The 23,183-nt window shown below is 36.0% G+C and overlaps 1 protein-coding gene across 4 annotated transcripts in view; it reads right to left on the bottom strand.

The window, feature by feature from the left end:
• AGK (acylglycerol kinase) overlaps positions 1–23,183 on the bottom strand; it is a 101,733-nt gene that overhangs the window by 18,989 nt on the left and 59,561 nt on the right. For all 4 annotated transcript variants that reach the window (XM_077147887.1, XM_077147897.1, XM_077147905.1 and 1 more), the window contains 4 exons: positions 17,202–17,271; positions 6,027–6,106; positions 1,978–2,035; positions 195–342 (listed from right to left, as the gene is read on the bottom strand). In XM_077147887.1, coding sequence (XP_077004002.1) covers positions 195–342; positions 1,978–2,035; positions 6,027–6,106; positions 17,202–17,271 — 356 coding nt within the window. The remainder of the gene's footprint in view (positions 1–194; positions 343–1,977; positions 2,036–6,026; positions 6,107–17,201; positions 17,272–23,183) is intronic.

The raw sequence follows: 23,183 nt of genomic DNA, 5'->3' as shown, positions 1-23,183 counted from the left end.
ATGCTGTTCCCATTCACGATATGTTTGCAGCTCATTTGGGCAGTACCCTAATTGTACAAAGAAGACTAAATTCAATGATCCTTGAGAGGTTTCTCCAGCTCTAGTCAAGTCTCTAAAACTCTTTTGGGGGATCTGCTTGAAGGCAGTCCTAAATGGATCAGGGCTTCCCAAACCTCAGTCACCACACTGCTCACCATCCTGCGGCTGTGCCCAGAATAATGCAAGCCTTCGCAGTATTCTCCTGTACAATGAAGGCCGAGGAGGGATCTCTTCGGGCTCGCTGGATGATCTCTCTGTAGGTCCCGTGTATGAGATAGAGGCTTGATGAATCTGAGGCCACTCCTTATTAATGTGGAAAGAGAAAAAAATTTTGTCATATACACACAACTCCAATCCCTGGGAATTTCTCTCTGGAAAGGTTAGTATTCTAACTATACCTGCTGGAAAGCTAATCTCTTCCCTTGGGAGAAAGTTATCTCTAATTTACTGAAGCATGAAATCCTCAACCTTTTTTTTTCCCTATTATTGATTCCTTTTTTTTAAAGCCTTAACTTTAAACCAGAAATTTAGTGATTACTGCCTCCATTGCTTTCCCTCACATACAGCAGAGAGGAGATCAAAGTGAACTAAAAAACACCGTTTAAACTTGTTCAAAACAATCCACATCAATATGAATGAGTGTGGAATCATCTGATAATAAGATGGCAACACTTAAAATGAAACTGATGAAATCTAGTTGAATCAAATACCTACTTCACTCCTGGACTCACAGTCCATTTATCAGAGGCCAGGATGGTATAGCCCAGTCTCACAATCCAGCCCAAGCCTTCTCACTTCTGTTTAAAGCCCACAATTTTCACACTCTTAATTTTTTGTCTTCTACTTCCTGGTACCCCAAGACCAATGTCATCCTGGATAGCATCAGGGTTCACAGGAATAATTAAAACAATACCCCAGCCTCTCAGCTTTTGTCTTCACCTCATATCTACCAGAGCCACCCATTTCAGTGGCTACATCCTGGTCCTTATTACTACCCAGAACTATTCCACCTTTGAAATCTAAAACATCCATACCCTACTTTCATCAAATCCTGTACTCTTCTGGTTGACTCTTTTGTGGGAAATATGCCCCTTCGGATTAACTATTTCCCCTTCTTGAGTTTCCATGGGGTGAATTATAAAAGAGTAACAATTCTGGCCTTTCTCACTCCATCCCTTAATCACTCCTTCCCAAGTCCAGAAAGACTAATGCATGGACTCAGCTCCTTTCTCTCCCTCTCTCTCTCTACGAGACTCACTATCCTTAAGACTCACACATCCACTGCTTCTTCATGCAGTAAGCTAACTATAGCAGAGTCCAACCTGGAAGAACAGTTTTAAATGGATAAACTCAATTTGGAATATTAAGAAATCAGATTGTGACCACATATCTAAGCTGTTTTCTTCACTTCAGCTAACATTTATGAAACTGACATTTTGATCTCCATCTGCCTGGATCCTGCATATTTTCATAACTAGGTTCAAACTCAGAAGAGAGAGAGAGGGGTTTATTTATTGGCCTTTGAAGATCCTAACCACATCAAATTTTCAATCACATCGAGAATTCTAGTCCCTGACTACCCTATTTCTCCCCAATACCAAACTAAATGTCAATAACTTTAAATCACTCTTTCCATTACCCTCTGCCCTCCTGTGTCCTTATTCTTCCATAGCCCTTATCATGAAAGGCCACAATTTTGGATCAATTACATCACTAAATTTCTGTACTCCTATAACATGGTTCAGTATTTTTCAAGGAAAAAAGTATCCCCGCTGGAGTATTAATAGAGGAAAAGCAAATATGCCCCATTTTAGTGAGGGAGCATGTCATACATTTCTGTAGCAAGGAACTTCAAACATATCCCAAATACATACTTCACAGAGTAACAACTATACAAAATAACAGGGCAAGTTTATATATGATGTCAATTGCATTTACCTTAACAGTGCTGAAAAAGTGGGCCGCTTTGGTTTTCAGAGGCCCAAAGTACCAGTACCTGAAAAGGGTCAAAATAAAAATCTGATTAGAATATTAAAAGAACAATCATGGCAGGCCATGGTGGCTCAGCAGGCAGAGTGCGCGCCTGCCATGCCAGAGACCCAGGCGCGATTCCCTGTGCCTGCCCATGCAAAAAAAAAAAGAACAATCAATGTGACAGATACCACTCATAACAGGTAATACATTAGTATTACGATTGTGGCTTAGCATTTAACCTGTACCTCAATGCCATGTATGTAATTAGCTATACAGTACAATTTATAAAGGATATATAGACAGAGAATCCTTGAATCCCTAAATTCCTCAGTATCACTGGAACATATCCTTTCCATCATAGAATATAAACAGATAGAAGTATAAATTCAAAAGCCACATTAAGATGCAGATTGCATGATCTCACAAATGAAATGGCTGGATCCTGTACACACCATATACACATGAATGCACACCTACCAATATACAATTAAAATGTATAAATCAACATGATTTCACAATACTCATACAGTTTTAAAATGGCAAAAGAACAGTGTTTATTGCATAGTGCTAAGCTCATAAAAGCAGCTGAAGAGAGGAAAACGCCTAACTGGAATTAGGAAAATAAAATAAGATGGGCTCCTCTCTTAAAACTTTTATATGTTACCTTCTGTGGCAGGGTTGAACTATGTACCCCAACAAAGGTATGTTCTAAATGTTAATCTGTGTTCCTACAGGTGCAAATCCATTGTTAAGTAGAACCTTTTGAAGATGGATTTTGTTTTTAAGATGTGGCCCAGCTGAATCAGATTGAACCTTAATACTTTATTACTATTACTGTATAAGCACAAGAAATTCAGACATGGTGAGTCAGAGAAGGTGATGCAGGAAGAAGCCCAAAGCCAGCAGAAACTGAAGCACAAACATAAGGAGAGACTACCATGTCACAGGAGGAAGAAATGCAAGCCAAGGGGCTCTAAAGATTGCAGCAAGCCAGCACCAGAATGCTACAGACTTCAGGAAGAAAGCACTGCCTTGCCAATACCTCAATTTGGGGCTTCTAGCCTCGGACACTGTGCGCTAATAATGCTTCTCGTTTAAGCCAACCTACCGTATGGTAGTTTCCATGGCAGCCTGGCAAATGAAGACACCTTCCACTCCACCTTAACCACTTCTCATTTGGCTCTGATCAATATGCATTTATTTAGCATCTACTATGTGTAAAGAGGAAAGAGAAGAAATATACAGTGGATAAAATTTTTGTCTTGGAGACTTATAAATCGAGGAAAGAGACCCAAAAAAGGTAACAGAAAAGTATAAGTATAAGCATAAGCTGATCTTTTTTTTCCAGGAGGGGATTCAGGGAGAAATAAGAAATTATTAATGGCCTGGAATCATCATAAAATGAATGCCTCAAGAATAAAGTAAGGGTGTAGAATTTAGAAAGATGAGTCAGATTTAGATATATGAAAGAAGGAAGGAAGCTGTTCTATGTTAGGGGAGTGGCTTAAAAGTAAAGATAGATAAAGATACATAATTTCATAACCAGATTGGACCCTGAATGCCAGAATAAAGGGTTTAGATATAATCCAGTGGGAAATGCAGAACCATTCTAAATTATAATCAGGTCAGCATTGTGATGCTACTGAGGACCTTGATCATCTGATAGATTTTTTTTAATGCCAAGGTCCTTACTTTATAGTTTGCATCTTTTCCCAGTTAGCCAGTTAGAAAAGTATCCCAACTGAAGCAGTTTATTCTAAATTGTCAGCAGTTCCCTTCATCTCTACCAATAGCAAATTGTGGCATATGCTTATAGTTGCCCTATGGCCAGCTAGGCAATTATTTCTCACATCCCTTTTGTTTCTTCCATGATGCATACTGCAAATCAATGAGTAGTCAGTTCTAGTCAAAGTATTAGATAACAATAATCAGATTTTAAAATTCATTGTTCAGAAACTAATCAAAATATGGGGAAAGAACATGAGATACTTCTAACAAGGCTGACCTGTGCTTGTGATTAATTCATGGTTTGGAATACAATTTGTTCTCCCCAGACTCTTTCAGGGAAAGCAAAGCAATTTCTCTTGGAGAGCTACTGCAATTTGAGGTTACAGATCAAACACAAGGTGATCTCTAGAATTAAGATAATCAATGGCATACGTGCAAATAAAAAGATGCAAAACATTCAAGATTGAAGTCTGTAATATAATATAGTATCTATCTTTTGACATTCCATCATCAGAACCTTCATTGGCAGGGATAGGAATAATAAAAAGAAGCAGGTGAATAAAATTTTAGAAAGTATGGAATAACTACCAATAAGTAAAAGAGATTTTTTTGATAAAAGTTATGTGAGATTAATCATTATTCATTTAACTTATATTAAAACTATAAACTCACAGTTTTAGGAAAAGGTAAGAAAAAACAATACCCATCAAATATGAAATGAACCTCATGCAGTGAGTCTCTTTCAGTCTCACCTCATATCAAACAGAATATGACACAGCCTCTCTCCAAGCCAAGAGATTCATCTTACACACTGAATTCTCTAAAAGTGAGTCCATTACCATGAAAAGCCCATGAAAATCGCCACTCATCACCCGCTTAACAGCCTATTCTTTTGCTTCACAACACAGCCAAGTAATCACCTTTTTTCCTTCTCTAAGAGAGGCAACCTATGGTCTCTCAATCTGCCCGGCTTTCAAAAAACAAACAAACACCTCTCAGAGAAGTCTTCTGACCAGCACTGCAAACACTCCTTAAGGCCCAAGCAATGCCTTCCCCTTGGTACCCAACCAAGAAAGATGACAGCTCTCCTTTCAATCTAACATAAGCCTACCCCATGCTCAGATATTATGTCCAAAAACAAAGATGTACTCTTCTCTTTAGCTACCACCAAACTAGTGCTGAGAAAACAGAAATTTCCCCAACCTTTCTGCATATAGGATATAACCCTCTACCTGGTTGTTTCTATCCCCATTATTCATATACAAGCCAACCTTCAGACCCACCAAATTTATTCCCAAAGACCATTGTGTCTTAAAATCTCAAAGACAAAGACAGGATAAAAAGTTAAGATTTTTAAGAAATCATAACAAGAACCAAAAGAGATGCAGACATTTGAAGATGCCTGGGTATCAACAAAGAGAGCAGACACCTAGACATGTCTGGAGCTGCAGAGCCCAACAGACATCGCCATTTGTCTTCCCCTGAGATACTAAGCACACCAGAACCCAGAGGTGTGTCTAGGGGAACTAAGTGAAGGCACATGGACGATTAGAGAGTGTTTTAGTCTGCCAAAGCTGCCAGAATGCAACACACCAGAGATGGATTGGCTTTTAAAAAAAGGGGATTTATTTAGTTAAAAATGTATAGTTCTTTAGAGGAAAGGCAGCTACCTTTCAACAGAGGTTTTTTCTCACATGGAAAGGCACAGGGCGATCTCTGCTGGCCTTCTCTCTAGGCCTCTGGGTTCCAACAACTTTCCCTGGAGTGATTCCTTTCTGCATCTCCGAAGGCCTGGGCTGAGCTGCAAGTGCTATGATGAGGTATGCTGAGCTGCTTGGGCTGTGCTATGCTGAGCTCTCTCATTTAAGCATCCAGCCAATTAAATCAAACATCATTCATTACAGCAGGCACATCTCAAAGAAAGCCAACTGCTGACGTAATCAGCAACAGATGAGGTTCACATGGCATTGGCTCATATCCACAGTAATAGAAGTAGGCACCTTCACTTGGCCAAATTGACACCTGAACCTAACTACCACAGAGAGGAAATCACTGACATCAGAAGCTAGAAGCAACAAAGGGGAACCAAAACCAGCAGATGCCAGCCATGTGCCTTTCCATGTGAAAGACATCAGCTTTTCCTGAGTCAAGGTAGCTTTTCCTGGAAGGCATAGTTTGGACATTTTTATGGCTTTAGAACTATAAACTTGTAACTTAATAAATGGCCTTTATAGAAGCAAAAAAAAAAGAAGAAATCATGATGAATCAATATAATAATCCTTTACTTGCTAACTTTGATGCCAGCATCTCTGAAGGATCCCCATCGAAGGCCAGTCATTGCAAACACAGGTTGTTCCTTTTCACCCTGAAAGTTAAACACATTTAATTTAAAATAATGATTATGATAACTTACATATGCATGGCTGCTTTTCATCAAATCAAAATTCTGAAAAGGAGGTTTGAACTTTAAAGAAAATAAACCTGTGAGTTCTCAACAAAAGCGCTTAAATAATCCATACTATAAAATGGAACTAATTTTTGCAGATTAAGCCTCATGAATCTGCTGGCAAGGGAACATAATATATTTCAGACGATAAATTGGGAAGTATATAACTTATGCTGATTCTTGGACCAATCAATACCCAAAATTTCTTCTCTCTTGTCCACTTAAATTATCTTGCAAGCATGCATTCTCTTTAGAGATGCAAAAGCTCTCATGTAATATCAGAATCTTAGTACTCTGGAGAGTTTCATCTGAATATGTAAAAACAGTCAAATATATGTCATAGTAGGTCAAAATTAAAATGTGATTTCATTTTAGTATAATGCTTTATTGCCAAATATTGCATATTATGAGTTTCTAATATATCAGTGAGCTAAGCAATATAAGGAAAGCGTAACCTATAGAACCACTGCCTCTAAGACTTTGTAGTCCATAATGAAGCTTCCTTAAAGTACAAATAATATAGGTACCAGGATTCTGAATGAGACTTTTTCTGTAGCTGAGAATTACAGTTGAAGCCCAAGAGCTGAAAACTGATAGGCACCAAGTACCCTCACAATCTAAAAAGAGCTGCCCAACATTTGCTAGACATAATTCCACTGGAATTACTCAACAGGCCACACCAGCCCACTTTCCACCATACCATGACCCCACTACTAAACAGGTATAGTACCAGCTCACTTTCTATAATACCATGACCCCACTACAAAACAGTACAAGCAGAAAATCAGGAACTTGAGTGGAATACCTGGTGCTGTAAATTGCTATCCTAGAGTAAGTAGGCTAAGTCTTCTCCTACTGTCTAAGAGGGGTTGGGTAGTGCTCGCCCTGAACCTCATTTTTCACTCCCATTCCCACTATACCAAAAACAGATGAGGAATTTCTAGGAGAATCACACACAAATAGGGAGTGCCTATAAGAAGAAGACCCTGGCATCTCATTCCTTTGTTGTGTACTACTCATGCAGCAGATATGCATTTGTGGTTTCTGTACCTGGTTATACAAAACAAAATATAAATAGAAAGAGATGGGAGAGCAAAAAAGAGGTGATGGTAAAGCAATCTATATACCCACAGACTGGCATGGCAAGAATATATTAGTCTCTTCGGTGCCAAGTAGATACTGTGAAAGATAGTAGAGCTTTGAACCATCTTGACAGAACTTCATGTAAGAATATGGCCAGGAATAGTATCAAAGCAGTAAAAGGCTCCTGGCACCAAGCCTTGGAAGGTATCAACCCTGGAAAGGTACCAAGGCTGGAAGCTAAGGGAGGAGATGACAGAGAGAGGGACAGAACAGATCTCCAACAACAGAAAACTGTGTTTTGGAAGGCATCCCAAAGAGCTCACACATGAACCCAGAAGACAGCCAGCACCTGGGAATCACTGGCAACTAGGAGGAAACTACAATATTATCGGTTAAGTAAAATGATTTTTTTCTAATCCATCTTCTGTACATCATCAATTTATAAGCTAAAAGCACTAGGAAAAAGAGAGAGTGGAAAGAAAAGAAATACAAAGATGTTGAGGGAAGAGGCAGTGCTAATTAATATAAGGGAGTCAGTATCATTGATACAGTGACATCTGAACGGTGACCTAAAGAAAAAAAGCAATCCAAGTGGATATCTGTGTGAAAGAGGAAACAGGAATTGGAAAAACCTTGTAGGAGAATGCTTGACACAAATGCAGTACTGCAAGAGACCAATATGGATGGAGTGTACTCAAGAGGAGAGAGAGTTTTTGAAAATAAGGTCAGAAGTGGGGTGTGTGTGTGTGTGTGTGTGTGTGTTGAGGTGAGAATCAGACCATATAGGTACTTATAAGCCGTTGTGAGGACTTTTATTTTATTCTGTTCTATTCTAACTCATAGGAATGCCACAAAATATTTCAAACTTTCAAAAGAAACAGTTTTACAAGTTCAAGGCAGTCCACACTTTCAACATTAGATTGCACTACTTTACTTTCAAGGACATTATATATTGAGCAGCTCTAGTTTTAGTGGTTGCTGTGAAAAAAAGCAAGTACCACATGAAAACCAATGTGGAATAGAAAATGTGGGTGGTAATGACCAATCTGACTCCAAGGTTTAAGAAGCTTAAGACATTTTATAGTCCCAAAGTAGATACAACCTCTTAGAAACTGTGATTACTTATAAATGAAATAATTTTTTTTATTTAAACGTATTATTTTTCAAAAAGCTACTTAATTGTCAGAACATAAATGCTTATTAAGTTCTTTAGCCCTAATTATTTAATAAATGAAACTCTAAGGTATTACTTTGGGCCTGAGAAGCCATGAAAAATTACTGAGATACTAATAGTATCATGAACTAAGAAAATCTGGCAACCTTTGCACTACAGTGTTTTGAACAAAGGCATAATATGACACATTTTAAAGGCCCATTTTGGCTACCGAATGAACTGCATTGTATGGGGAAAGGGTAGGAGAAGGAAAACCAGTTAGGAAGCTCAAAGAAATAGCTAATCTTGAAGCGCACCAAGCTCAATAATAACTGCATAATGATTTTGCTTAACTCAATCACACATCAATATCAAATAAATTCAACAAAAATCTGTTATTAAAAAAACTAATGGGAGGGCAGGCCATGGTGGCTCAGCAGGCAGAGTTCTCGCCTGCCATGCTGGAGAACCGGGTTCAATTCCCAGTGCCTGTCCATGTAAAAAAAAAAAAAACTAATGGGAGACATCCACTTCCAGCTAAGAAGGAGTAACAAGGCCTGACTTTTACTCTTCCGCATTAAACAACTAATAACCTATCAAAATATATAAAGCAACCGTTTTTAGACATTAGACAACAGGCAACACAAGACACTGATCTCTAAGAGAAGGGAAACACATAAGATGAGCTCTACAATTACCCTAGCTTATACCTGGAGAGCTTTTCCAGGCCAATGTATTGGAAGGGAACTCAGGCAGATCCTGGTGGTCAACTTGAGTTGAAAAAACAAAGTTGAGAGTCCAGGGAGGCCTAGGTGGCTAGGGTTCTCAGGGTAGTATAGTGTAATATTACTTAAAGGGAGACAGTGATGTGCTAAAAATGCATACTAGAAATCCTAAAGCAACCAATAAGACAAACAAACAAAAAAGACATAGAGCTAATAAGCCAACAAAGGAGAAAAAAAAAACAACTATGAAGATTAAATAATTCAAAAAACTACAGAAAGAAAAAGAAAAGGAGGAACAAAGACAGATGGGACAAATAGAGAACAAGTAGTGGGATGACAGATTTAAAATCAATAATATAAATTGTCATATTAAATGTAAATGGTCCATCTTTTGTTGCTCAGATGTGGCCTCACTTTCTCTAAGCCCAACTCTTCAAGTAAAATAAAAGCCCTTCCCCTCTATGTGGGACATGATATCCAGGGATGAAAGTCTCCCTAGCGGTGTGGGAGATGACTCCCAAGGATGAACCTGGCCCTGGCACCGCGGAATCAACAATGTCATCCTGACCATAAAGGGGTAAAGAAATGTAACAAATAAGGTATCAGTGGCTGAGAGAGTTCAGATAGAGTCGAGAGGCTATTCTGAAGGTCACTCTAACGACAACTTCAGTTAGACACTGTTACCTATCATAACTTGCCAAACTTCAACCAAAACCATTCCAGCCAATCTTAAAGAACACCTAGGGTAATATATCAGATTCTACAAAGGTTCCATGTACTAGGGCAACTTTCCAGAAATCTACAACCTCCAGATGGGTCCCTGGACCAGATAAGTCCTGAAACCTAGAACGGCCAGCCTCTCTAGAACATTAGCTAGCTCCATCTCCCTACCCCTTATTAGTGACAGCCCCTTCCAATATGAAAAAGTTAGAGTGGGCATAGCCCAAATACCTCTAAAGAGTAGGAGAAAGATCAAAGGTGATAGTGGAGTTATACAGAGAAGGTAAGGTTTAATAAACGAATATGATTACTGAATCAATATATTGATATTTCTTTTAGTCTCCAGTATCTTAGAGCAGATAGAAGTAAAAACCTAAAATTGTGGAATTGTGATCCATACCAAAATCTGAAATCTACAACTAACTGTTGCACTGTGCTTGAAATTTATTGCTTTTTTGTATATGTTATTTTTTTCACACATAAAAAAATAGTGATGATAAAAAGTATATATATATTCCTTCTAGCTTCCAATGTTCTCAAGCAGCTAGAGGGAAAAATCTGAGTTGATGGTATGGCAGCCCATGAAAAACTCTGGGATCTGTCCTGTAACTACTTGTTGGAAACTATTGCTTTTTTCTTCCTTCGCTTTGCAGTTATGTTATATTATACAATAAAAAAAGGTTAAAAAAATGTAAATGGTCCAAACCTACCAATTAAAACCAGAGGTTATCAGACTGGATAAAAATGCAAAATTCGACTATATACTTTCTACAAGCAACCTAATTTAAATATAAAAATGCAAATGAGTTAAATAGAAAATATATATATGCTAATACTAATTAAAAGAAATCTGGAGTGGGTACACTAATATCAGACAAAGTAGATTTTGGACCAATAATAATAAAAGGGCCATTTTATTAAAAGATACAAGCCTGAACTCATTTATGCACTCAACAATGAAATTTAAATATTAATGGTGAACAGAAAAGCAACAGCTTAAAAATTATCACATATGGACAATCATTGACTTATGCATTCATTCGTTCAAAAACATGTATTGAGCATTAACATGTGTCACAGCATGTTCTATGCCCTGTTCAGTGAACAAAAGAGTTTGCAAAAACCCATGTCCTAATGGAGCTAATATTGTAGTTCAAGCAAAAGAACGAACAGAAAATTTACATGGTACGTTAGAAGGTGATAAGTGCAATGCAAAAAAAAAAAAAAGAAAGAAAGAAAAAGAAAAGAAAATTAGAGTAAAAAGAATGAGAGCATTGGGGCCTTGGGGTGGAGTTGCAGTTTTAAACGGGGTACTCAGGATAGATGGCTCTGAGAAGTGGAAATATAGGATGTGAGGGAATTAGTCACAAAAATATCTGGGGGAAAGAATATTCTAAGTAGAGTAACCAACCAGAGCAAAGGTCCTAAGGCAGAAGAGGGCCTAGCTTACTAGGGGGATGGTGAAGGGATCAGTGTGCTAGAACAAAGTGGCGAAGGGAGAGGAGGAAATGAGGGAGAAGTGACAGGGAGTAGACTGTGTTTGGCCTTGAAGGACTCTGAGTAAATCTGGCTTTTATTCTGAGATTAGACGCTATTGAAGGGCTTAGAGCAGAGAAGTGACATGATTTAACTCATGACTGCACATTGGCTATTTTGAGAGTACAGTGGCAAGGGTAGAAGTAAAGGGAATAGTTAGAGGAATCCTGCAATAATCCAGAGAGATGTAGCTGGCTTGGGCCAGGGTGGTAACAACAGAGATGGGAAGAAATAGCTTAATACTGGATATGTCTTACAGAGCCAGCAGGATTACCTTCCTGACTGGCTATATGGAGCCAAGGATTTTTAGACATGTTAAGGGATGATATTTTCAAAGTATAAGTGATTTTTTAAGGACTGCCTTATTTCTTTCTTAGGAAGGGTGAAGACTGGATATTTATAAATAGCATAGTAGCCTAGCTTAGAACAATGGTTTTGAAGTCAGAATTCCAGAACTTAATTGCTAAATGATTCTAGGCAACTCACTTAGCTTTTGAACATAGGCTTCCATATCTGAAAGCAAGGCCATCTTTTGCTTAATGCACATATAAATTTCTCTCCTGTGATCTTTACATCAATCCTAGAGTGTATTAAGGGCTGTAACCATTGTAAACTCAGCCACTAGTATGGTGGATGGCAACCAGAAATAGTCCATACATAACACTTTCTGACAAAATCAGGTGACAGAATAACCTTGTAAAGCACTGACATGAATCAAAAATATCTCTAGTTTAACTATAATTACATAACAGCTACCTATCAAATATGTAAAGACACATATGTTTTCATTGATTCAGCCAATAAATATTTATTGAACCCCCAACTCTGGGCCAAGCATTGTGATGGTAGCTGAGGACATATTGGTGAGCAAGACTTCCTGCTATCAAAATGCTTACATTCTTTCCTTAGCCTTTATCCTTTCTAAGCTACATATTTTAGTCCAACTGTTTTTCTATATTTTACAACTTCATTATCTTTCTTACTCACTCCCCACTGTTGTTTATTAATGACCCTCTTGATTCTACCACTGAGAACAGGATAAACTATTGACTCTGAATACTGTCTAAAGTAAGTCTCACTTTATATTTATCTTAACAAAACTACTAATGAAATTTAACAGTGTGGTAAGTTTTAAATACCACATTTATGTGGTATATTATACTGATCATTCATTTATTCATTCATTTTTTTCTATGGAATTTGCATTAGAATACATATTATATATAAGGGACTGGAGATAAAAATGTCTGCCCTCAAGTAGCTTAAGGTATAGTGGTAGTCTACAGATACAAATAATAACAATACAGCTCAGTAAGTTTGAATAATAGAGAAATGTATAAAGTTTGAAAGTATAAAGCAGTTGCAACTACATAATGGGTGGGAGGAGCAAAGGAGATGGTTGATTGGGGGGGAAAAACACCTTAAATTACATTTTAAAGAATGTAATTTTTTATAAATAGCATAGTAGCTTAGCTTAAAGGGGGTGGCAGGGAGGTTGTAAGGGGACTGGGTAGAAAAAAGGAAAGTGAGACAAAGAAGAGAAGAAAGCACATTCTAGCCTAAGGAAAAGAAACAGTATGTTAACCTAATGAAGGTCTGAGCGGGTTGTCAGAATATGAGATAGATCAGTAAACAAAAACAAAAACTGAAGGACAGTCACAAAGCTTCAGACTCAGCCAGATCTTTTGCTTCCCCAATCCTCATACTCCCCTAGAAAGAGTAAATTCCTGAGATAAAAATAGTCTAGTGGTTTGTGGAAGAAAATAATTAGGACAACTAGCTGGAAAAATCAACTAGCTGTTTTATCACTGTTTAAGGAACAATGATAAAAAAAAATCCTTTTAACTAGATAGGAAGCTAATCTAGGAATTTTAGGGATACCAGATTAAGAGAAAGAAGTAAGGTAGAATTAGTTTTGAAGCAGCTTCAAGAATCACCTTAAGAAATTATTGGAGCCAGGATTTTAAAAGAAGGAATCCATGTAATTGGCCAGGAATGATAGGAGAAAGGGAGATATTCTAACTTCCTATCACCTTTTCTATATACCTAACTTGGTTGTGGATTGACAGGATCTATAGAGTCGAACTGAAACAACAAGAAAGAACTAGAAAAAATTCCATAAATGTTTCCAGTAGTTACTTCAAAGTCAAGTACTAGGTATTACAGATGTCTAAATGGAGAAAACTGCCCTTTCAACATCATCGTCTAGTGCCAAGAATGACAACAACTGGACAAAGCTGTGAAAAGAAAACAGCAATGGACCATAAAACAGAAATCTAGATTCTAGTTCTGTCTCCAGCACAAGTCATGTGAAAAGTTTTTTTCATCTGTCAAATGAGGATGCTAATATCCTTCCTCATGGGGGTGGAGGTCTAAATGAGATGTGAAAGCATGCTGAAAAATGCAAAAAGCTAAATCTAAGGCTTCTAGGAATTTTTTTTTTCTCTTTGGAGAATCTTCAGTTATATGTTTAAAACTGGGTTTGCTTTATAAAAGCAGAAGAAACTGAATAAGAGACTATGTCTGTGTGTGCGTGTATACATATATATTTTTATCACGCTTTGTTTATAATGCTTTCTCCATATTCTGAAAGCAATTTCCAGAAATCAACAAGGAAAAGAAGACAAAGTCAAACTAGCTGGATGCCTCAGAAACCACAGTAGAGATTGCTGTAGCATGTTTTCTAGAAATTGATTTTAAAAGTTTTCTGCTTCCTCGCTATGTCATCAATAAACATTGCCAATGGTAAATTTGATACTGGTTTCATCAATACACAAAGTCAGTATATTTGAAAGAAAACAAAGGGGATAAAAACATTTAAATACAAGAATAGCAAAGAATTTCCAGTTAAATCATGACTACTCTGGAATGCTATAATTCTAACACATATATAAGAAGCAGTAAATCACTCAGTTATTAAGAGATATATCCTGATTCACCTTCTTCAGTAGTAATATTTTAAAATAATATCTTCATGGATGCCAGTCCGTGTACCTTTCCTAAGCTAGAATTTCTTTCAACACAGTTACTCCCAATTTGTGAGAATAATTCTGCTTATGATATGCTATAGGATCAATTAGCAATTTAAACCACTTTTATCATGACCAGTGAGGTCATGTAGAGAATTCTGACATCACTGCATGAGAAGAATGTAAAATACAAGGAAAATAGGCTGCAAACTTATGGATTCACCAATTATAAATATGCAAAAACAAACTCTATGTAGCTAATGGTAGCATCTTAAGATTGAAGTTTGGAATCATGACACAGTATAGACTTTGGTATCAGCAAACTTGAATGAATATAAAATGTTCATAGCCTTTGGAAGATGATCTGAATGTAGCCAGTACATTTTAAAGTGTTCACAGGATTATGGCTCTGCCTTCTCAGGAATATGCCCTTTCCAGATAAAAGCAAAAGAAGTTTAAATGAAGAAGGAAAAGCTACATAGTCCATGTGGAAATTTCTGATTTCTATAAAGTAAATCCTTCTTGAAGAGAGGATCCTAATCAAGAATCAGGAATTACTATTGGACCTCTTCCCCAAATTTTTATTTGGAAAAAAATGTCAAACAAAAACCTTTTTAAAGTAGGACAATGAATATCATTTATACCTCTCAGCCAGTGTGTTATGTTGAATTACATACCCCAAAAAACATAAGTTCTTAGTCTTAGTCAGCATTCCTGGTTGTGAGCCCATTGTAAATGGGATCTCTTTAAGATGTTTTAGTCAGGGTATGGTCCAAATGAATGAGGATGGGCCTTAATCTGATTACCAGAGTCTTTTATTAGTAGAAGAAATTCAGACATAGAGAGAAAGCCAGCAGCAGGAGCCAGAAGCCAGAAGTCAACAGACTCAGGAAGAGAAAGGAAAGGACACTTTTTCCTTGTGAAGAGAAAGCCAAGGAACCCAAGGATTGCTGGCCAGTCAAAATGCTACCGACCTTAGAAGGAAACAAACCTTCCAGCCTCTGACACCATAAGCCAACAAATTCCCATTCTTTAAGACAACTCATTGTGTGGTATTTGACATGGTCATCTAGAAACTAGAACCGAAATTCACCAACTACTAACATTTCCCTACTTTTGTAGTGCTGTTCAACCTTTTGCAAATAGGTTGCAGAGATCATGATCCTTTTCCCATAAACATTTAAGCACGTATCTCTTCACAATAAAAACATACTCAGACATAAACCATAACACCACTGAATTTAACTATTTATAACACCTAGTACACAGCTTATATTAAAAGGTCCTCAATTGTCTCAATTTTCCAACCCAGAATTTTGTTGTGATATTTCTTTAGTTTTTTATTTTGTTGTGTTATGTTTTTAGTTTCCTTTCATTGAGAACATACCCTCTACCTTCTTTTGGATTTCAAGACACTGACATTATTGAAGAGGACAGACTAATTTTTGTTTTTTTAGATTAACGTATAATTTGGATTTGTCCAGTTGCTTTCTAATGATTAGATTCAGGTTAACATTTTTGGCAGTAAACTACATAGATGTTATTATAGCCCATTCAGTAGATCACATCAGGAAGCTGATAACACCAGTTGGTCACATTATTGATGATTAGTTTGATCACTTGGTTAAGATGTCAACTTTTTTTTTTAATAAGATGCTAGCTTTCTCTATTATAAAGTAAATTTCTCCTTTGTAATTATTAAGTAATCTGTGATATCTTGAGACTATGAATATCTGTTTTCCAGCTACCAATAATTTACCCAGTGGTTTTAGCATCTATTGATAACTTCTACCTGAATCAATTATTACACTGGTGATTGTAAAATGGTAATCTTCTAATTCTGTCATTCCTTCTATATTTCCAACTGGAAATTCTTCTATTATATCTCTCTAAACTCATGAATCCTTCATTTTTATTTAATGAATTACCATCCATTATTATATTTGATGTTCAAATTGTCCCAAAATTAGCCAGTACAATGCCATCAGTCTCACTCCTATGGCTTTTTGTGATGTTCCCATCACTTTTGAGTACTTTCTTAACTTGTTCTTGCCCTGCCTCTGAAAGCTATTTCTTCACAGAAACCTGGTTTCTTTTATTAGGGAACAGTATTTAGACAACAAGATCTGAATGCAAGGTATGCTCATTGCTACTTAATGTCACTGCTTCTAAGCTCTTCCAGTAGGAAGCAAGGAAATATATTCCTAAAAAATTCATGAGTTTGTCCACATTTGGGTCAGACAACCCAAATGGGAAAAAGCCAGATAATCTACAAAATCATGATTCTTCCCATCAGAGAGCTGAGATTCCAAGGCAACCAAGAAACCTGAATTCCAGAGAAAGACAAGCCCTTCCAAGAAGAAAAGGGAATGTGAAAGATTTCACCTTTGTCTGAGGATGCTTGCACCATATAAGCAAATAAAATGAAATCAATTGTTATATTTATGAACTATTTAAATATTCAAAACAACAAAAATGAAGTAGACAAATACTTGTGGACCAAAGGTAATGAATAGAGGAATTAGAAATAGTAATACAATTATATTGAGAGGAGATATACAAGAATATACAAAGAAGTCAACAGATAAGGTTTAAAAGCATTTAAAAGCTTATGATAGCTCATAAGCATTTCAATTAGTAATAACATCTGGAATAAACAGTTAAAATTATTTTTTCTCTGGGGAGCAAGATCTTGGGTAAAAAGGGGTAAGAAGAGAGGCTATTTTCATTATAATCTCATTTGAACTGCTTTATTTTCTTTAATGTGTGTGATTACTTTGATAAAGTTTGGGTTAATATTTTTTAAAATTCCTAAGAAAAGACTTTACCTTGATCTGCAAAACATCAAGTGGAATTGTCTCTCCTTTCACAATGGCAAGTGCAGCATCTGTAATATGTCTAAAAGGTAATGGGAATGAATGTGGTGCAAAAATTAAATATCACCCACCCACCTTGCCCCATACACACATCTCCATATACAACCATACCCCTGACCAGAGTATTAATAACTGTATCAGGAAAAAGATACACTCCTTCAAAATAGTCCCCAGAATATAGAGAATTACTGATAAGAATATAGTGGAAGGCTCTGATACAGACTCAGAGAAGGTTTTGGGAAGGAAAAGTTGTAACGAAAACACCAATCATATTTAACATTATTGAGTCAGATTTATCACTGGAAAACATATTTAAATAATAATAATAAAACATATTTCCTTCATTGTAAGAAATTAAAGGCACTTCACAAACAATATTTCTTTTTACTTTAAAAACCATAAAGGCAGGATTTGTTGGAGTTAGCTTAGCAAAACATAATTCAGAATCTAAGACATATTCCTCTTATTTTCTAGGATTACTATGATATACTTCATTTTAATTCCTGATTATTTGGTTCAAAGACACACCATTATTCTTACCTACATTCTGATAGTCATTTGAAAAGCATACAGATTTTTTAAAAAGTATTCATCAAAAGACATGAACTCCTGGGCCATGGTGGCTCAGCAGGCAAAAATGCTCGCCTGCCATGCCAGAGGACCCGGGTTTGATTCCCGGTGCCTGCCCATGTAAAAAGAAAAAAAGACATGTACTACTGACATCCATTTAGGGCATGTAAAACTATGTCAGTTCTAGGGTTCACACTCTATTAGACCCATGGTCATATGCACATAAATATACAACATAGAGTCCGGAAAAGAAATATTAAACCAACAAGTGGCTAGCCAATGAGATATCTGCTCAGAACTGAGAGAAGGAGTAAATACAGGTCAAGTCCTCTCCTTGCCAACCTGTTCATATCCTCTGCTGTCTCTTTGTACGGCTAGTCAGTTCCCATCCTTCAGGTCTTAGTTTAAATGTCACCATCTCAGAGAAGCCTACCATAATCAGCCTAGAAGTAGGTCCTTCTCTGTAATTCTCTATCACTGACCTGTGTTTATTTTACTTCACAGGAGATCACAGTTTATAATATATATTTCTTTCTTTATTCCTTCTCATCTGCCTCCTCCAGTAGACTGAACATTACACAATTTCACAGTAATTTATATACATTTATGGACCAATACAAAACCTGCACCTAGTACAGTAAATGGCATGTAATAAGCACCCACTATTTACTAAATGATTTTTTTAATATTTTTATTGAGGAATCTTTTCACACATACAATCCATCCATAGTATATAATCAATAGCTCAATATCATCACATACTTTTATATTCATCACCATGATCATTTTTAGAACATTTGCATGACTACAGAAAAAGAAATAAGAAAAAAATTCATACATTCCATACCCCTTACCCCGCCCTCTCACCGATCACTAGTATTTCCATCTACCCAATTTATTTTACCCTTTGTTCCCCCTATTATTTACTTATTCTTTAACCATATATTTTGACTCACCTGTTCATACTCTGGATAAAAGGAGCAACAGACACAGGGTTTTCGCAATTCCATAGTCACACCCTAAAAGTTACATGTTTATACAGTTGTCTTCAAGAATCAAGGCCACTGGAACACAGCTCAACAGTTTCTGGTACTTCCCTCCAGTCACTCCAAAACACCATTTGTTCAGATTCAACTCCGAGCAAAAATACGCCACAAATGGTAGTGTGTATTTCTGTCAGGAGGCATATAATATCTGGCTGTCTCTATTTTTGTCATGATAGCAACCACTGATAATCACTGGTTGGATTTTTTAAATAACAAAGGGTTGCATAATGGTGATTTTTTAATTTTATTAATCCTTCTATTTATTATCTGTGTCTATAAAGAGAAATTTCCTTCATGTACACTGGCATCTCATCATGGATTTAATTTGCATTTCCCTAATAATGCCTAATAATGTTGAGTATCTTTTTATAGGCTTATTTGTCATCCATGTCTCGTTTTTACTGAAACGCCTGTTCAAATATTTTGCTCTGCTTTTTTTATTTTTTAATTGGGCTGCTTTCTTATTATTGAGTTGTGAAAGTTCTTTGTATACTCTGGATATTAATCTTTCATTAGGTATAGGTCATGCAAATATTTTCTCCCAGTCTGTGGCCTGTTTTTTGTTTTTTGTTCTTGTTTGATTTTTTTAACAATGCTTTTTGATGAACAGAAGTTTCAAATTTTACGGAAGTCCAATTTATCATTTTTTCTTTTATAATTTGTGCATTTTGTGTCCTAATAAATCATTGCTTAACCCAAGATCACCAGATTTTCTCTCAGATTTAGGTTTTAGATAGGTCAATGCTCCATTTCATGTTAATTTTTATATATAGTGTGAAGTATGAGTTGAAGTTCATTTTCTTACATCCAATCATCCAATTATGCCAGCACCATTTGTTGGAAAAAACTGTCCTCTTTTCACTGAATTGCTTTGGAGCCTTTGTCAAAAAAAACCCAGTTGAATAGATATACGAGAGCCTAATTCAGGCTCTTTCTTCCATTGATCTATGTGTCTCTCCTTTTTGCCAAAACTGCACATCTTGATCCCTATGGCTTTAGTGTGTCTTGAAATTAGCCACTGTGAATCCTCAAACTGTTATTCTTTTAAGAAATTATTTTGACTGTTCTAGCTCCTTTTCTTTAGAATCAATTTGTAGATTTTTTCAAAAAGCCTGTTGAACTCTGATTGGAACTGTGTTGAATTTATAGATCAATGTGGGGAAACTGACATCTAAATATTGAGTCTTGCAATCCATGCACATGGATATCTCTCCATTTCTTTGGGTCTTCTTGATTTTTCTCTTCATTGATTTGTAGTTTTCAGTATACAAAGCTTGCACATATTTGTTAGATTTATCCCCAAATATACTATATTTTTATAAATGCATAATGTTAGTATTCTAGTGTCTTTATTGTTGGTATACAGCTATATTTAGAAAAATAAATATAATAATTATTATCAATAACAAAGTGAAAAGATTATTCTGTCTGTAGTATAACTGCAAGACAGGAGTTGTTTAAAAATTAATTTCCATCCAAAATAGTGTCGTTTTTCTCCTAATTTGGCCCGTTATAATCTATTTTGCAATGTACAGACCTGGTTAATACAGGGAATTTGGTAGGAAGGTCACCTTTCCATGGTAACTGACTGAAAAGCTTGTTATGTATAGATGCGTGTGCATGACTTTACATTTTTGAGCCAGCTGGGATTTACTGTATTTTTAAGTAGTCTTGTATTCAAGTGATGAAAACTCTATTTCTTTTGTTTTCCCATTCTTATGAATATTTAAAAATATTCATTCCTTTGGATCTTGTACATTTCCAGGTAAAGCAGTTAACAATAGAAGAGAGAGTTTATCTTTTTTATTTGTTTTTGTCTTAATCATAGAATTTGGAATCAGTAATTATACAGTCATCCTATTTGTTATTTACAGTTTATCCATCATTCATGAATTTTCAGTGAAGATTATAACAAACAGCTACTCCTTAATATATCAGGTTTATGAATTAAATGTTGCACATTAATTAATGTGTAATTACACATTAATCAAATAAATTACTGAAGTAATTAACATTTTTACTGTAAAATATTAATTTTACTGAAGTAATTCATATTTTTATTAAAAAATCAAATATTTTTTACTGAAGTAGACTTTATATTTAGCTTTTTAACAATCTTATGAAATTCTATTATTATTCTACATTTAATAAATACTGGTGAATAAACTGAGGCTCAGAGAGGTTAAATAAAATTCCCATGATGACACAGAAAGCATTGTCAAAACTAAATTTGACTTCAGGTGTGCTCTCTCCCTTGTGAGGCCAACTTATGGATGTATGAAATTTCTCCTCCCAAAGAAAAATCCACAGCTACTATCTGAGTGCTCCACAGATTTACCTATCTAAGTCAGAAATCATAACCATCTCAATTAGTGCTTTCTAACAAAGTTAGATACAACTTAAGATACTTTAAAATATATATACACTAACTCAAATGCTTGGATAAAATTCTGAGTTCCCTAATAAGCAAGTTGAAATTTAAGGAAATAGCCTATTTTACTTTCTAACCTTTCTCTACCAACACATTTTTATCATCTTTATCCCATTTTTCCTCTCCACAGAGGTGCTATACCTGGGAAGTAGGTAGCAGTTTAGAAAAAGAGATTCAGTTTAAGAAAAAACAAGTAGCATGACCACAAAGCTCAGATTCATCTAATATGAATTTTTAAGCTCTGAAGGAGGCTCCTAGAAAGGGTCCTAAAGCATTGTGCTTGCTCTGAACAGTTCGTAGCACACTAAAATGTTTAATAAATGCTTTTGAGAGACTGGCCTTAAAAACTAAATTCTGTTGCAACTCAAAACCCCTTTTTATTTTGCTTAAATACATTTTTCTAATTTGCTTCACAATATAACCTTAAATTTATCATTGATTATAAATAATTGAAAGTTCTAAATAAAGCAACACTGGAATAGACAGCATTTTTAGAATTATTTACCTGCAACATTCCAAACTCAAGATTCTTTTTTCTTCTGCTATAATTATAGTGCAACAAATTTTGACAACCGTGCAAAAAGCAAAGCCCTGTTCTTTTTAAATAGCCTTAGGCATCTGCCATGTTAAGAGGTCGACAAAATTCTGTATCAAGGGCACTTACTTGATTACAGAAAAGTTCTGGGGCATGCTTATAAATAAAGTTTTATAATTTTATAAATTACAAATAGAATCTGTATTATTTATTATTACTATTTTATTTACAAGGGAAAATCAGCATCCCCAAAACCAACGTCTATTTCAGGACCTGAGGATTACCACAGTCAGCATAAATTGGGACTTATGAACAGAGGTTCTGAAGAAAAAAAATATTTTCTCCAAGGAGAACTGTCTATCTCTGATCGCTGGCATATGCTATTTGAGAATGTTGACTAAAACAGATCAAATACTAACATGAGAGAAAGACAAACTCTCTAAAGTAACCAAGACATCAAACAGATGGGATTTATTTCATATAAGCAAAAATATCTGCCTAATTCATTGTCATATCTATTCTCCCTCAGAAATTCCAAACTAAGAATAAAAAGTATGACCAATTTAAATAGTCTCTCATATTTCCTAGGCTTCAGAATATTAAAATTATATAATTATATTAAGAATTGAAACATGACAGACATTTTAATGAAGGGATGATATATGTCTATGAGTGTGCTTAGTATTAGATAAATGGGTGTGCCCGTTTCAAACTTGGTATATCCCAAAAAGCCATGTTCTTTCATCCTGATTTAATATTGTGGGTTGGGATTTTTTTTTTTGATTCAGCTGTTTCCATGGAGATGTGACTCACCTAATTGGGAGTGGGACCTTTTGAATTAGGTGGTTTCCATGGATAAGTGTCTCCACCCTCCAACCATTCAATGTGCGGTTGCTTACTTTAAGAGGGAAACATTTTGGAAAAAGCTTCAGAGCCAATACAGAGAGAGATGTTTGGAGATGCAGGAGGAAAATGCCCCCAGACAAGCCATTTGAAATGAGAAGCCAGGAGAGAAAGCTAGCAGACATCCTCATGTGCCTTCCCAGCTGATAGAGAAACCCCAAACATCATTGGCCCTTTCTTGAGTCAAGGTATTTTTCTCTGGATGCCTTAGTTTGGAAATTTTTATGGCCTTAGAACTGTAAACTTCCCTTTTTATAAAAGCCAACCCATTTCTGGTACATTGCATTTCTGGCAGCATTAACAAACCAATACAATGGGTAAAGGTTTGTTTTTGTTTGTTTGTTTGTTTGTTTTATTACATGGGCAGGCACTGGGAATAGAACCCAGGTCTCCAGCATGGCAGGTGAGAACTCTGCCTGCTGAGCCACCACAGCCCACCAGCGTAAAGG

Source organism: Tamandua tetradactyla, chromosome 1 (assembly GCF_023851605.1).
Source record: "Tamandua tetradactyla isolate mTamTet1 chromosome 1, mTamTet1.pri, whole genome shotgun sequence".
NCBI lineage: Eukaryota > Metazoa > Chordata > Mammalia > Pilosa > Myrmecophagidae > Tamandua > Tamandua tetradactyla.
This window is presented reverse-complemented; position numbering and strand designations above follow the sequence as displayed.